Below are 16571 nucleotides of genomic sequence, written 5' to 3'. Positions count from 1 at the left end.
CTATTGGCTCAGGGTGTCTGACCCTCCAAGGGAGGAGTTGTAAAGTTTGACGGCCACAGGCAGGAATGACTTCCTATGACGCTCTGTGTTGCATCTCGGTGGAATGAGTCTCTGGCTGAATGTACTCCTGTGCCCACCCAGTACATTATGTAGTGGATGGGAGACATTGTCCAAGATGGCATGCAACTTGGACAGCATCCTCTTTTCAGACACCACCGTGAGAAAGTCCAGTTCCATCCCCACAACATCACTGACCTTACGAATGGGTTTGTTGATTTTGTTGGTGTCTGCTACCCTCAGCCTGCTGCCCCAGCACACAACAGCAAACATGATAGCACTGGCCACCACAGACTCGTAGAACATCCTCAGCATCGTCCGGCAGATGTTAAAGGACCTCAGTCTCCTCAGGAAATAGAGACGGCTCTGACCCTTCTTGTAGACAGCCTCAGTGTTCTTAGACCAGTCCAGTTTATTGTCAATTCGTAACCCCAGGTATTTGTAATCCTCCACCATGTCCACACTGACCCCCTGGATGGAAACAGGGGTCACCGGTACCTTAGTTCTCCTCAGGTCTACCACCAGCTCCTTAGTCTTTTTCACATTAAGCTGCAGATAATTCTGCTCGCACCATGTGACAAAGTTTCCCACCGTGGCCCTGTACTCAACCTCATCTCCCTTGCTGATGCATCCAACTATGGCAGAGTCATCAGAAAACTTCTGAAGATCACAAGACTCTGTGCAGTAGTTGAAGTCCGAGGTGTAAATGGTGAAGAGAAAGGGAGACAAGACAGTCCCCTGTGGAGCCCCAGTGCTGCTGATCACTCTGTCGGACACACAGTGTTGCAAGCACACGTACTGTGGTCTGCCAGTCAGGTAATCAAGAATCCACGACACCAGGAAAGCATCCACCTGCATCGCTGTCAGCTTCTCCCCCAGCAGAGCAGGGCGGATGGTGTTGAACGCACTGGAGAAGTCAAAAAGCATGACCCTCACAGTGCTCGCTGGCTTATCCAGGTGGGCGTAGACACGGTTCAGCAGGTAGACAATGGCATCCTCAACTCCTAGTCGGGGCTGGTGGGCGAACTGGAGGGGATCTAAGTGTGGCCTGACCATAGGCCGGAGCAGCTCCAGAACAAGTCTCTCCAGGGTCTTCATGATGTGGGAGACGTCTCTATTCTGAGGCTGTGCCCTTGGATACTAAACTCTCCTACCGCTGGAAACATCCTTGAGTGGATTACTCTATCCAGTTGTTACAGTATGCAATATTCACGAGGATATTATGGAACTGGAGGGCTTGAAGATGGTTATCAGGATTTACAAAGGGAATGGAATCATTTGGGTAAGAGGGCCGAGGAATGGCAAATGGAGCTTAATAAGTGTTGCATTGTGAGAAGACAAATGAGTGTAGGACTTTCACAGTGAACGTTAGGGCTCTGGGGAGTGTGGTTGAACAGATGTACAGGTATGTGTGTTGTGTATTTAACATCTGAGTAATATTGTAAATATGTTGATTAAGCATTCTCTTTGTTTAAATAATTCATTACATGTAAAAGTACGTAAATGGCACACGTCGTCATGCCACCAGGTCATACGGACATACACAGTTTCCCCCAGATCAGTGTTTTGGCTTCCAATTAGTTTTTATGTTCTGGAGTTACAAAATGTAACAACATGGTCCTCTGAAAATGGAGTCACAGGTAAATAGGCTGGTGAAGGTGGTGTTTGGCATGTTGGCATTCATCAGTCTGGTTACTTAGTACAGAAGTTAGTCAGGAAGTGAGGCCACATTTGGAATATTGTATTTAGTTTTGGTCATCCTGCTATAGGAAAGATGCCATTAAGATAAAAAGAATGCAGAGGAGATTTACGAGGATATTGCCAGGACTCGAGGGAATGATGTTAAGCAATTTGCTACTTTATTTATTGGCGTGTAGGAGAATAGAGGGGTGTATAAAATCATGATAGCCATAGTCAGGGTGAATGCGTAGTCTTCTCCTCGGGGTTGAGGAACTGAGAGCTAGAGGACACAGGTTTAAAGTGAGAGGGAAAGGAATAATATAAATCTGAGGGGCAACTTTTTTCCACCTAGAGGGTGGTCCACTTATGGAATGACTGGCTAGACGAAGTGGTTGAGGTAGGGACATTAACAACAGTTTAAAAGGCACTTGGACAGGTACATGGATAGGAAAAGGATGGATATGTGCTAAACATGGACAAATGGGACTGTCCTTAGGTGGAATTTAAGAACATTTTACCTCCCTCTGCTATTAGATTTCTGAATGGTGCATGAACACTACCTCGTTACTTTTTTATAGCACAATTTATTTTTTTTTGCAACTTATAGATTATGTTACCTACTATTACTTATCATTGCCTTGCACTGCGGCGACGCTCCTGCGCACAGGAAACTTTAGCCTCTCCTTTGCTGACATCCGGCCGGCTATAAATACCCAGCCGCGACTTGTTCCTCATTGATTGGCTATGACCGTGTCTGCGTCCCTAAAGATTGGCTCGCGCCTGCATTAACGTCCATAATGATTGGCTCACAGTCTTTAGCTGCGACTTCGCTAATTGGTTGATGCCCTTTAGTTGTGCCCAGACGCTTGCTCGCCGTCTACGATTGCCCCCTCTCTGATTGGCTTGCCGAACGAGTTTGCGCCCCTGCTTATTGGCTGGTCTCCCGGGAAGGCGACGGCCCATTGGCGATCGGTCACGTGGGACGCGTTGGTCTCGGAAGAGTCGGTGTGTGGCGGTGGGGCGCCGGGTGTCGCCGGCCGCAGGTCAGTCTCGCCGGGAATCGGTGCACTTGCGCCCGAATCGGTCTAAACGCCGAGTCCCGAACTTTCCATCTACTGTAAACAACGCGAATGCGTATTTGGGATGACTCATCCCCGTGATGTCTGCACCCTCACCCAGCTGCCACCTGTCCCATCACTCTGCTCCTTCCCCCCAGCCCAGAGCTCGGACACCAGCATTTATCGTTCCGAAACGTCCTCTATCCGGCGAAACAAAAGTCTCCGCCTAGGCCGGAGGGAGGAGGGACGGAGCTACTAGGAGTTGGCACTGCATATGCTTGTCCAGTTTGCAAAGTTTCCATTACTAAATGTGTATTGGAGTTGCTTTTATAATTTAGTCTGTCCCCCACCCCTCCGGGACTGTGCGCAATAGGGGTCCCGCCCCCGCCACTCACTCCTTCCCCGCCCACGTCCATATCACTCCCGTACTGGCTGGCTTACTGTAACTTTTAGAATTGACTTTAAAGTTCTCTCTTTTTTTTTAAAAAAAGTACTCTTAACTGGTCTGGGACCCGGAGTGCAGCGATCGTTGTTTTCTAATCCTGCTCGAGCTCTTAAATTTTCTTCCGCCGGTCTCTTAACTTTAAACAATCTCCTTCAAAAGGTCAGCTTTTTTGAACTATGCGCCCAAACTGTGGAACTCAATACCAAAGGGATGCAGACTCAGTTCACACTTTTGAACGCCAGCTCAAAGCCTATTTATTTAACCCTGCTTTCAACTAGTATCTTTTTGTCTTTTGTTTTCAAATTTGTACTTTTATCCCACTTAGAAATACCTAATCTGTATGAAAAGAGGTCGATGAGTCACGTTATTTATATTATTGTCCCGCGCATGAAAACGCATGCCGTCGTTCCTGACACACCCACTGTGTGGGTCACTGTCACGCACCGGGAGCTGGGTGAGAGGAGGGAGGTGGCTGGGTGGGTGTTGAGTCAGACGTGGACCTGGCCAGCCCAGGAAGCTGACCAGCGGGTGTATTCCCGCAGTCGATGGACTTTGTCATCTACGTACAGGTGCACCGACACGCTTACTTGCAGCAGCACCGCAAGCAAAACGTAAATAATACACGAGTTGTACAAGAAAGAACACAATTAGATCAAAAACAAGCCCATTGTAGTGCAAAGCGGTCACAGTGTTGCTATAGCGAGATGGTGATGGTCGGTTCAGGAATGGAATGGTTGAGGGGAAGTCGCTGTTTCTGAACCTGGTGGGGTGGGACTTCAGGCTTCTGTACCTCCTGCCCGATGGGAGCTGTGAGAAGATGGAAAGGTGGGGGACTTTGATGGATATTGAAATGCTGAGGTCCTTGACATCAGAGGAATCTGATTAACCCTTTGTGGTCCAGGGCACAAGGGCTCTGGGACTAGTTGTGGAACTGAAGAGCTAGCTGCTAGAAAATGAGGCCGAGAAATAATAACGGGGTCAAGGAGTGGCAGATGAGCTAAATGAGTCTTCACTGATGGAAGAAATTAGCAGTGTCCCAGGTGTTGAAGGGTGTGACAGAAGAGAGGTGAGTGCAGTTACTATTACAAGGGAGAAGGTGCTCAAAAAGCTGAAAGATCTAAAGGTCCATAAGTCACCGGGACCAGAGGAACTACACCCTAGGGTTCTGAAAGAGGTAGTGGTGATCGTGGAGGCATTAGAAATGATCTTTCAAAAATCATTGGGCTCTGGCATGGTACCAGAGGACTGGAAAATTGCATATGTCACTCAAGAAGGGAGGAAGGCAGCAGAAAGGAAATTATAAACCAGTTAGCCTGACTTCAGTGGTTCAGAAGATATTGGAGTCAGTTGTTAAGGATGAGGTGATGGAGTACTTGGTGACATAGACAAGACAGGACAAAGTCAGCATGGTTTCCATTGGGGAAAACGTTGCCTGACGAACCTGTTGGAATTCTTTGAGGAGATTGCAAATAGGATAGATAAAGGGGATGTAGTCGATGTATATTTGGACTTTCAGAAGACCTTTGACAAGGTGCCACACATGAGGCTGCTTACCAAGTTAAGAGCCCGTGGTATTACAGGAAAGTTACTAACATGGTTAGAGCATTGGCTGATTGGTAGGAGGCATTGAGTGGGAATAAAAGGATCCTTTTCTGGTTGGCTGCCAGTGACTAGTGGTGTTCCACAGGGGTCGGGGTTGGGATCACTTTTTATGCTGTATATAAATGATTTAGATGATGGAATAGATGGCTTTGTTACCAAGTTTGCAGATGATACGAAGATTGGTGGAGGGGCAGGTAGTGTTGAGGAAACGAGTAGGCTGCAGAAGGTTCAGAAGTCAAGAGGTGAGGCATTAGACTTGGTAGTTAATCAGAGTTACAGGAACAGGATCCTGTCCCGGCCATTTCTGGCATTTCCAAGCCTGAATGCTTGAAACCACAGTGAGCGAAACAGTTCTGAATTGTCTTACTGCTTACTTCTCAGCGACAAAAATCACTGCTTTTTGAACACAAACTCATGCAGCTGGCGCTATTAAAAAACTGTTTGCAAGTGCATGTGATTGACGCTGGTTTGAGACTGTTTGGCAGCCGTCTTCTGTCCCTATTAAGCAGCTTAATGTCCCAAATAAACAAAGGGAATCCTGGCAATTTTCTCGATTACTTTTTGTTCTGGGTGGTGGAAAGGAGATCCGCCATCTCTAGCAAAGGAGGTGTAAGGCACCAACTTCCTGCACTAGCCTGCAGATCACCCTCGGGCAAGGTGCAGCACCAGCTTAGCCCCCTCTCCCCACCTCCCCCCGATCACGGTCACGTGGAGCCATGGGAGCAGGTGGTGGATGGTCGTACGAGCAGCCGGTGTAGATCACAACTCCTGGTTACGCAACCACTGACGCCAGGCGGACAATCTCTGAAGAGTATTGATAATAGCTGGGGTCACCCGTCTTGTAAAGACACTGCCTGGATGAAGCAATGGCAGACCTTTGTAGGAAAATTTGCCAAAAATGATCACGGAAAGACCATGATTGCCCACGTCATACGACAGAGCACATAATGATAATGAGTTTTTGTCCTTTAGGGTTGCCCAAATAAGCAGTGTTTATTAACCAATGGCCCAATTCACCGTATAAAGATTATATAAAAATACAAGCAAGCATAAGAAAGGTTAAGTTTTACTCTCTAATCCTACCTCACTTTTCCTTCTTTGATCGATTTTTAAATTTTATTTTTTATATTGTAACTTTTTAATGTGTTGCCCTGTAGGGCTGTCACAAAGCAACGAATTTCATGGCATAGGTCAGTGACAGCAAATGATTCTGATCCCAACCACCCCAGTCCAGTTCCAGCGTTGACATCTGCCGGAGAGTGGGGAAAATTTCCCAGCTCTGGCCTTTTCCCAAAGAAAAATCCAGTCAGGGTAACTACAGCAGAACGAGGGTCGATCACGGCAACAAGGGGTTCGCTTGTATAACTCCATCCCAAGGTCTTATCCGGGTGGCACTAGGACCGCTCGGCTCCACAGCCCTGGGTCCAGAGACCTGTATCCCAGGTGGGTGATGCTGTTGTCTTAAATTTCCATTTTGGGTTTTATTTTGTCGTGTTACCCCATAACGGGGTGGAATCTTTCTGTGCATGAATAGGCCGTCTTGGAAGAAGAACATATGTCACACTGTAAAATGTTTCAGGACGTCCTGACATGCTGGTGGCGGACAGATTGGTCTCCCCAAGAAAGTTTGGATCCTGTACCAGTCCCCTCCCCCACCCCCCAGCCGAACCCCAGAGACTTGGCGAACAGTCCTTTCAACCCATCGAATCTGGGGTGACCTCCCAGTCCCATCCACACTAATTCCGTTCAGCATCACTCCTCCACCTCTGTTCCACGGCGGGACTGTCCACGTTTCCCAGGAATGGCCAAGCGGAGGGTACATTGAGGACGGATTGGACGGGGAGGTGAAATGGGGCAATGCCTGGGATTGCGAGCCATAGGAGAGATCGGGGGGGCTCGGACGTGCATGCCTGTGGTCCGATGTGTCTGTGCCTTACCCCCTCCCCCACACATCACAATGACTTTGCCTCTGTTCCCAGGTGCGGATCACCGACAGCATGGCAGACGTTCCCGAGGAAGACAGGACAATCAGCCGGTTCCCACCGGTTGTGACGGAGGTAAATCAAGTCCAGTTTCTGCCGGCGTACGGTGAGGTACAGGCAGCACTGGGAATCGTGCGGCATCACAGGCGCACACGGAACATAAATTAGACGTAAAATTGTACTGTGCAAAGAGAAAACCACTAGTACGAACACACAACCAGAGACACATCCCCAGTGTGCAAGGTTCAATGTAGACGTGTTATCAAAGTAGACACTGTATATGTCACCGTGTACAATCCTGAGATTCAGTTCCTTGCAGGCATCCACAGTAAATACACGAAACACAATAGAATCAATGAAAGACCACACCCTACAAGACGGACAACAACCAGAGTGTAAATCACAACAGTAAGCAGTGCAAATATAAATAACAGTAATAACAATAATAACTGTCGAGAACATGAGATGAGGAGGCCTTGAAAGTGAGCCCAGAGAGTGTGGGAACAGTTCAGTGTTGGGGTGGGTGAAGTTATCTCCTCTGGTTCAGGAGCCTGATGGTTGAGGGGTAATAACTGCTCCTGAACCTGGTGGTGTGGGTCCTGAGGCTCCTGAGCCTGCTTCCTGATGGCAGCAGTGAGAAGGAAGCGTGACCTGGGTGGTGGGGGTCCCTGATGATGGATGCTGCTTTTTTGTGACAGCGCTCTGTGTAGATGTGCTCAATGGAGGGGAGGGCTTTACCCGTGATGGACTGGGCCGTATCCACCATTCAAAAGGAATTGGTGATTCTATACCAGGCTGTGATACAGCCAGTCAATATACTCTCCACTACATCTATAGATAGAAGTTTGTCAAAGTTTTAGGTGACATGCCGAACTTTCTCAAACATCTATGAAAGTAGAGGCACTGCCATGATGGTATGTATGTGCTGGACCTGATATAGATCATCTAAAATAATAGCAGCAAAGAATTTAAAGTTGCTGACCCTCTCCACCTCTGATCCGTCATGAGAACTTGCTCATGGACCTCCAGTTTCCTCTTCCTGAATTCAATAATGAACTCCTCGGTCTTGCTGATATTGAGAGGTGTTGGTGGCACCAGTCAGCCAGGTCTTCAGTCTCCCTCCTGTGTGCTGATTCATCACCACCTGTGACTTGACAAATAACAGTGGCGTCATCAGCAAATTTACATACGGCCTTGGAATTGTGCTTCGCCTCACAGTCATCGGTGTAAAATGAGTAGAGCAGTGGGCCGAGCACACAGCCTTGTGGTGTTCCTGTGCTGATGAAGATTGTGGAGGAGATGTTGCCGATTCAAACTGACTGGGGTCTGCGAGTGAGGAAATCGAGGATGCAGTTGCTCAGGGAAGTATTGAGGCCAAGGTCTTGAAGCTTATTGATTAGTTTTGAAGGAATGATAGCACTGAATGCCAAGCTGTAGTCAATGAAGAGCATCTTTGGTTCCAGGGTTGAGTGAAGAGCCGATGAAATGTTATCTCTGTGGTCCTGTTGTGCTGGTAGGCAGATTGGAGCGGATTCAAGTCACTTCTCATGCAGGAGTTGATATGTATCATCACCAACCTCTGAAAACTCTTCATCACTGAGGATGTAAGTGCTACTGAATGATATTCATTGAGGTAGATTACCTCGTTCTTCTCAGGTACGGGTGTAATTGAAGCCTACTTGAAGCAGGTGAGGGCCTCAGACTGTGAAAGCGAGAGGTTAAAGATCTCAGTGAACACTCCAGCCAGTTAATCAGCACATGTCTTTAGTACTTGGCCAGGTACCCCATCTGGGCTGGATGCTTTCCTTGGGTTCACCCTCCAGAAGGATGCTCTCACGTCGGCCTCAGAAACTGAAATCACGGGGTCAGGGGGCTGTAGGAGTCCGTGAAGGTGCATCCATGCTTTGACAGCCAAAGTGAGGAATAAAAGGCATTGAGCTCGTCTGGGAGCGATGGCGTTGTCGCCTCTGTCACTTGGTTTAGTTTTGTTGGAGGTGATAGCATTCAAGCCCAACCACTGAGGCTCCAGAAATACCACTTCACACGTGAGATGGCTCTCCACAGATCATACCTGGAACTCTTATACTTGGTCACCAGACCTGAATGCCACTGATCTGGCCCTCAGTAGATCACGGACCTCATGGTTCATCCAGGTTGAGGCAGACTCTGAAATATATTGTGGGGACATGTGCATCTACAACTGCTTTAGTAAAGTAGTGGCAACCAAGGTATATTGGTTCAGATCCTCTGAAACCTTGAACACGGCCCAGTCCACCTAATGGAAGCAATCCTGTAGCCGCTTCTCTGCCTCCCGCAGCCGCCTCTTTATTGTCCTTGTCTCTAGACCCTGCTCTTTGGCCTCTGCCTATATGCAGTACCCCTGGTGCTGTAGGTGAAATGTTGATTATTGGGCAGAGATTTTTTTCAAACAAGCCTAATTGGAGTTCCTGACAATGATTTGTAACGAGTTAGGGTAGACTGTTTCTTGTTTGCTAATGGTGGCGCTCAATACGTCAAGTGCCTGCTAAACGTCTGTCTTTGGCGATATGTAAACTTTGTCAGGATCACAAAGGAGAACTCTCTTGAGAAGCAGAATGGTTGACACTTAATCATTAGATATTTCAGATCAGGAACCAAGATTGCAACAAGACCACTGCGTCTGAGCACCACAAAGAGTTTATCAGAAACACAGATCCCCACCTTTTGCTTTCTCCAAAACAGCTGTTTAGTCCATCCTGTGCAAAGAGAAGCCTTCTGGTCTTACTGACGTATCCACCATGTCTAGGGTGAGCCATGTCTCTGTGAAACAGAGACCGCAGCAGTTCCCCATTTCCCTCTGATACAGCAATCATGCCCTTAGGTCCTCAGTTTTGTTCTCCAGTGACTGTACATTTGCTAACAAGATGCTGGGTAGAGGAATTTTATGCCCTTAGGTCCTCAGTTTTGTTCTCCAGTGACTGTACATTTGCTAACAAGATGCTGGGTAGAGGGATTTTATGCCCTTAGGTCCTCAGTTTTGTTCTCCAGTGACTGTACATTTGCTAACAAGATGCTGGGTAGAGGAATTTCATGCCCTTAGGTCCTCAGTTGTTCTCCAGTGACTGTACATTTGCTGGCAAGATGCTGGGTAGAGGAATTTCATGGCCCTCTGTTTTAGCCTGGTTTGGAGTCTCCCCCTCCTCCCTGTCTTTCGTCCTTCGTCCGCTTAAAGCATGCCTGAGAGTTAAGTCCTTCAGAAGATTGTGAAGTTGCTAGTTCATTGAGATGGTTCAGAAGCACGTTAATTAAAGGGAAATTACAGGCTGCAGATTGCAGTGGGAGTAGTTTAGAAGTACATTTAGAAGTTTTGTAAGCTGCCCACAACAGGTCGCTGTGGTTGACTGGCACCATCCTGCCTCTATGGAATTGGTGCGAATGGGGACTGGAGAAGAGTGAGCACAGGCTCAGTGGCTGAGAGGATTGACGGAGAAGTGTGGGGTGAACAGCTCCCGATCTTTCCCGGGGAGATCAATCTGTCCTCAAAGCATCCCGAGACATTTTATAGGGTGTCCCACGTTCTTCCAAGGGAGAAATTTAATACCCACAGTGAAACTGAAGAGGTGGTTTGTAGTGTCTGTACCTGAGGTGGTGATTAGGGTTGTGCTGGTTGGTTCAAGAACTGAATGGTTGAAGGGGAGTACCTCTCCCTGGAGTAGTGACCTGCTGAAGGGTTCCGGTCCGAAAAGCCGACTCTGCGATTCCCAGATGCTGCCTGGCTTGCTGAGTTCCTTCAGCATTTTGTGTGTGTTGAAGGGAAGTAGTTGTTCACTGAACTTCACTCATTTTCACTTGCCACATCACTGAAATGTCCCCGCAACCAGTGGACTCACTTTCAGAGGACTCTCTATCTCATATTCTTGATATTTTTGCTTATTTATTATTTATTCTTTATTTTTGTGTTTGCATAGTTTGTTGTTTTCTGCACGCTGGCAGAAGGCCCAAGTTGGTATGGTCGTTATGGTTATTATCCTATAGATTTATTGAGTATGCCCACAAGAAAATGAACCTCAGGGTTGTACATGGTGATGTATATGTACTTTGATAATATATTTACTTTGAACTTTGGGACCTCCTGCCCGATGGTCGCTGTGAGAAGATGGCCTGGCCCAGATGGTGGGGACCTTTAATGAGGATGTTGCCTTCTTGGGGCAACACCTCCTGTGGATGCTGTCAGTAGTTGGGAGGGAGGTGACTGTGTCCGGTGCTCTCTGTACAAGTATGTGTACTCAGTGAAACCGTACTCCCAGCGGCATCACAGGCACAAATAACGGTATTCACAAGAAAACCATAAATCGTCCCACTTTTTACAACAAATATATCGTGCAAAGTTACTGAGGTAGTGATTAGGGTTAAAGACACGGTGGTATGGAACTTCAGGTTCCTATGCCTCCTGCCTGGTGGTGGCTATGAGGAGACGGTACGTCCCGGATGATGAAGATCTTCCATGTTGGATGTCTCTGTTATCTTAAGTTTCCATTCTGGGTTTTAAGTTCTCTGTTACCATGTTGTGAGGGGGGATATTGCTGTATGTGGAGCTGGCCCCTGTGGAAAAAGATACGACACCCTGGAAAATGTCTTGGCAGGTCTTGTGGTGTTGGTGGTCGGCCAGTCAGACTCTTCGGGAAAGTTCAGAACCTGTTTCTTTTCCCCCCACCACCCCCATCTCAACAGTACAACAGAGACTTGTGCGTCAATCCCTTTGGCCCTTTGAGCCCGCGTTGACCCTCCCCCCCCAGTCCCCGTCCACTACAGTCCTGGTCACCATCACCCTCCGCATCAGCGACTCCCGCTGGGATTGTCCACGTTTGCCGGGAATGGGTGAACAAGTGGGAAGTGCATCGGGGGGCGGATTCGCTGGGAAGGAAAAATGAGGTAAACTCCGCCATCGCGGGGAGCGGGAGGGATCGGGGAGCTTGGGCGCGGGTCTGATGGTTCTCTTCCGTTCCCAGGCACGGATCATCGACCGTATGGCAGACGTTTTCGAGGAAGAGGAGCCGTTCGGCCAGATGCCGCCGGCTGGGGCAGAGGTAAATCAGGTCCGGTTTCTGCAGGAGCGTGGTGCGGTACCTGATCGGTCGGAGTCGACCATGGACGTTGTGTCCCGGCAGTGCAATATGGAGAGCAGGCTGTTGGCCATGTAGCAGGCTGCCACTCTCCAGGCAGCTGATGAATCTAAAGTTACTGCAGAGACCGACACAGTTTGGGACCAGCATCGTCGCAGGAGTTGTCAGTTAGCATTAAACTCAACGTAAGGCGTCCAGCTCCGGACTTTCCCTTGGGGCTTACTCCCAAAGCCTTCCCCATGAGTGGGTACAGCGAAGTTTGAGATCAGAGTCTTCCTTCTCCTAGATGAGCTGCCAACCACGGCTGATGAGCCCCATCTGCCCGAAGCGACTGGTTTTAAGACGCCAGTAACCCACCTTTGCCCCTTCTTCTGTCAGTAGAAACGGTTCCAACGAGCTTAGCAGCTAAACCACACGTGAAGGCCAGGAGCTGGACTTGGTTGTCAGAGGCTATCTGAGTCGCACAATATTGGGATCATTTAATAGGTAGTGGGAGATTCCCCCCATTAACCCCTTAACCTTAAGGAACCAGGTGAGGTACAGGTAACAATGAAAACCTTGCAGCATCACAGATACTTGGATACGGGCCACGCGCAGAACATAAATAAGGTGTAAAGTATCGTACAGCAGAAATAGACGGTGCGAAAACAAGATGTGTGTGCAGTCCCTGGTCTGTGTTGTTCCATTGCCCAGGTGGGGTTAGGGGATGCTAGCCAGTTGTTTCAGCCCCTCTCGGTTCCACTTTTGGGAACAGCCACTCTCCAGCCCCTCCCAGCAAAGTGGGGGGGGGGACGCAGGGAGAGGAGGAAGAAGAAGGGGTTTGTTGGATTATTTATTTACTTCGAAATACATTGCAGATTAGGCCCTTCTGGCCGAAGAGCCTGAACCCTCCCCCCGTTTAACCCCAATTTACAATGACCAATTAACCTACCAACTGGTACATCTTTAGACTGGGAGGAAACCATAGCACCCGGAGGAAACCCACGGGTTTACGTGAAGGACGTGCAAACTGCTGGCAAAGGGTGCTGGAATTGAACTCTGATCTCCAAACTCCAGCTCTCCCCCCCCCGCCCCCGAGCTGTTTGTGTCACGTTAACTGTTACGTTACTGTAGTGCCCTAGTTGAGTTGGTGTGATGAGGGATGGGGTAAGAGAGGGGGAGGTGAGGAAGTTGGGAAAGCCCCTCTCCCATAACCAGCTTCCTTTATTCTCTCTCTAGGAGCTGTCGGTGGAGACACTGGGAGCCGGGGCAGATGAGTGGCTGGACGTCTCCCGACCCTTGGGTAGGAAGTCAAACAACTCCCCTCTTCCCCCATCTCTTCATCCTGCCCACCTCCACCTCACTGTCGCTCCCTCCTCCCTCTCACGTCACCCCTTGCCCCTCCCACATTGCCCCACTATCTGACTGGGAAAGGCTGCACATTTGGAGAGGCTGGTCCCACACTGAATACCTTCCCAGCCACTGTTCCCCATAGTCTGTATGTGTTGGCACAGGAAGATCCTATGGAGAACTGGTTCCACTGCTCCATCCACCACAGACTCTTACGGCAGGGGAGTAAATGTTGCCCTCTGGGGTGAGTCTCCACACCCCTTCTCCTCACCTGTCCTCATTCCTGCCCCCTCTCCGTCTTGCACGGGCATGGCTGTTGGTGCTGGGAAGAGGCTGCGATCTCAGGAAGGATAGAACTAATTTTTTCTCTTTTGGCGCAGTGAGAGAGAAAATTCTTGGGGATGCAGAGGCAGAGGAAATTTCCTCAGACTTGGATTGGAACGATCAGATGTTCCTCCCACCCCAGGTAGGTGGTACTGAGAGCCACACCCAGATACTCGGCTGGGAATCTGTCTCCCAGGTGGGGCAGAAATTTCATCTCAACCCAGGGAACCTCCAACACTCTGTCATCTCAATAGGAATGTCCAGAAAACCAAATCCCATTTGTAGTTCTACACTGTCACAGGTCCTGTGGTGTTATCTTAAGGGTCGGGTGAATTCTACTGCAGACACTCCCATGTCCTGGAACAGGTTAGGGAGAGCTTCTCTCTTTTCAGAACCCAGGTGGGCATGATAGGACAGTGTAGAGGGAGCTTCACTCTGTGTCGGACCGATGGAGTGTGTGATGGGACAGTGTAGAGGGAGTTTCACTCTGTGTCTGACCCTGGGAGTGTGTGATGGGACAGTGTGGAGGGAGTTTCACTCTGTGTCTGACCCCGGAAGTGTGTGATGGGACGGTATAGAGGGAGTTTCACTCTGTGTCTGACCCTGGGAGTGTGTGTTGGGACAGTGTAGAGGGAGTTTCACTCTGTGTCTGACCCCAGGAGTGTGTGATGGGACGGTGTAGAGGGAGTTTCACTCTGTGTCTGACCCCGGGAGAGTGTGATGGGATGGTGTGGAGGGAGTTTCACTCTGTGTCTGACCCCGGGAGTGTGTGATGGGACGGTGTGGAGGGAGTTTCACTCTGTGTCTGACCCCGGGAGTGTGTGATGGGACGGTGTGGAGGGAGTTTCACTCTGTGTCTGACCCCGGGAGAGTGTGATGGGAAGGTGTAGAGGGAGTTTCACTCTGTGTCAGACCCTGGGAGTGTGTGATGGGACAGTGTAGAGGGAGTTTCACTCTGTGTCAGACCCTGGGAGTGTTTTTCACAATTATTGTTACTAACTCATTACTCATTGGTAATCTCTGCACAGAATTAGCATGGCAGATGAGAGAATAATTCAAAAAGTTATCATAATTTGGGCATGCACTCTCGAAAAGGTTGGCCGTCACTAATCTAGGGCTACTGGACTCTCATTCCCCACCCAGTTACCAAGCATCACCTTTGTCCAACGCTTCTGCAGCCAATAACCTGTCTTCTGCCCTCTCAGACGGCTGGAGGCTCCCAGGATGTCACGCAAGACGTCTTAACAGAAGCTGGGGCGGTGCTGGAGGGCAAGGCGGCACCCTGTGCAGACGCTGACTCTCGCTCCGGTACAGCAGCCAGCGGCGAACACAGCATGCTGGAAGGGACAGAGGAAGCCAGCACCGAGTCTCCAGGCCAGACTGTAACCGGTATTCCACCAGGTGAGAGCCTGCTCGCACCAAATCAGACCCCATTGCCCCTCTGTGACTCTCCAGCCTGGGGCCCTGTGTACACTTCTCGTCACCGTGCTGTGGGAAGGAGGTGATCGCACTGAAGCAGGGTGCAGCGGCGATGCCACAGAGCGTTGCCTGGGACAGTATGTTTCAGTTACGAGCAGAGATGGGAGAGTCTGGCTCTGTGTCTGACCCCGGGAGTGTGTGATGGGACAGTGTAGAGGGAGCTTCACTCTGTGTCTGACCCCGGGAGTGTGTGATGGGACAGTGTGGAGGGAGCTTCACTCTGTGTCTGACCCCGGGAGTGTGTGATGGGACGGTGTGGAGGGAGTTTCACTCTGTGTCTGACCCCGGGAGTGTGTGATGGGACAGTGTGGAGGGAGCTTCACTCTGTGTCTGACCCCGGGAGTGTGTGATGGGACGGTGTGGAGGGAGTTTCACTCTGTGTCTGACCCCGGGAGTGTGTGATGGGACAGTGTAGAGGGATCTTCACTCTGTGTCTGACCCCGGGAGTGTGTGATGGGACAGTGTAGAGGGAGTTTCACTGTGTCTGACCCCGGGAGTGTGTGATGGGACGGTGTGGAGGGAGTTTCACTCTGTGTCTGACCCCGGGAGTGTGTGATGGGACGGTGTGGAGGGAGTTTCACTCTGTGTCTGACCCGGGGAGTGTGTGATGGGACGGTGTAGAGGGAGTTTCACTCTGTGTCTGACCCCGGGAATGTGTGATCGGACAGTGTAGAGGGAGTTTCACTCTGTGTCTGACCCCGGAAGTGTGTGATGGGACGGTGTGGAGGGAGCTTCACTCTGTGTCTGACCCCGGGAGTGTGTGATGGGACGGTGTAGAGGGAGCTTCACTCTGTGTCTGACCCCGGGAGTGTGTGATGGGATGGTGTAGAGGGAGCTTCACTCTGTGTCTGACCCCAGGAGTGTGTGATGGGACAGTGTGGAGGGAGTTTCACTCTGTGTCTGACCCCGGGAGTGTGTGATGGGACGGTGTGGAGGGAGTTTCACTCTGTGTCTGACCCGGGGAGTGTGTGATGGGACGGTGTAGAGGGAGTTTCACTCTGTGTCTGACCCCGGGAATGTGTGATCGGACAGTGTAGAGGGAGTTTCACTCTGTGTCTGACCCCGGGAGTGTGTGATGGGACGGTGTGGAGGGAGCTTCACTCTGTGTCTGACCCCGGGAGTGTGTGATGGGACGGTGTGGAGGGAGCTTCACTCTGTGTCTGACCCCGGGAGTGTGTGATGGGACGGTGTGGAGGGAGTTTCACTCTGTGTCTGACCCTGGGAGTGTGTGATGGGACGGTGGAGAGGGAGTTTCACTCTGTGTCTGACCCCAGGAATGTGTGATGGGACGGTGTGGAGGGAGTTTCACTCTGTGTCTGACCCTGGGAGTGTGTGATGGGACAGTTCGGAAGGAGTTTCACTCTGTGTCTGACCCCGGGAGTGTGTGATGGGACGGTGTGGAGGGAGCTTCACTCTGTGTCTGACCCCGGGAGTGTGTGATGGGACGGTGTGAAGGGAGTTTCACTCTGTGTCTGACCCCGGGAGTGTGTGATGGGACAGTGTAGAGGGAGTT

General features: G+C 50.0%; 1 protein-coding gene across 3 annotated transcripts in view; it reads left to right on the top strand.

Moving 5' to 3' along the window:
• LOC134343050 (pre-B-cell leukemia transcription factor-interacting protein 1-like) overlaps positions 1–16571 on the top strand; it is a 35570-nt gene that overhangs the window by 3521 nt on the left and 15478 nt on the right. The window contains exons 1-6 of one of the 3 annotated variants that reach the window (XM_063041885.1): positions 2625–2780; positions 6822–6899; positions 11813–11890; positions 13145–13208; positions 13636–13721; positions 14785–14980. In XM_063041885.1, the coding sequence (XP_062897955.1) occupies positions 6840–6899; positions 11813–11890; positions 13145–13208; positions 13636–13721; positions 14785–14980 (484 nt within the window). In that variant the 5' untranslated portion in view covers positions 2625–2780; positions 6822–6839. Of the gene's footprint in view, positions 1–2624; positions 2781–6132; positions 6286–6821; positions 6900–11812; positions 11891–13144; positions 13209–13635; positions 13722–14784; positions 14981–16571 lie in introns of those variants that run through there. The other 2 variants (XM_063041886.1, XM_063041887.1) reach the window with 2 other exon arrangements.

The sequence above is a fragment of the Mobula hypostoma genome, chromosome 2 (assembly GCF_963921235.1).
Source record: "Mobula hypostoma chromosome 2, sMobHyp1.1, whole genome shotgun sequence".
Classification (NCBI taxonomy): domain Eukaryota; kingdom Metazoa; phylum Chordata; class Chondrichthyes; order Myliobatiformes; family Myliobatidae; genus Mobula; species Mobula hypostoma.
The sequence above is the reverse complement of the archived record's forward strand: the minus strand, read 5'-3'. Positions and strand labels throughout refer to the sequence as shown.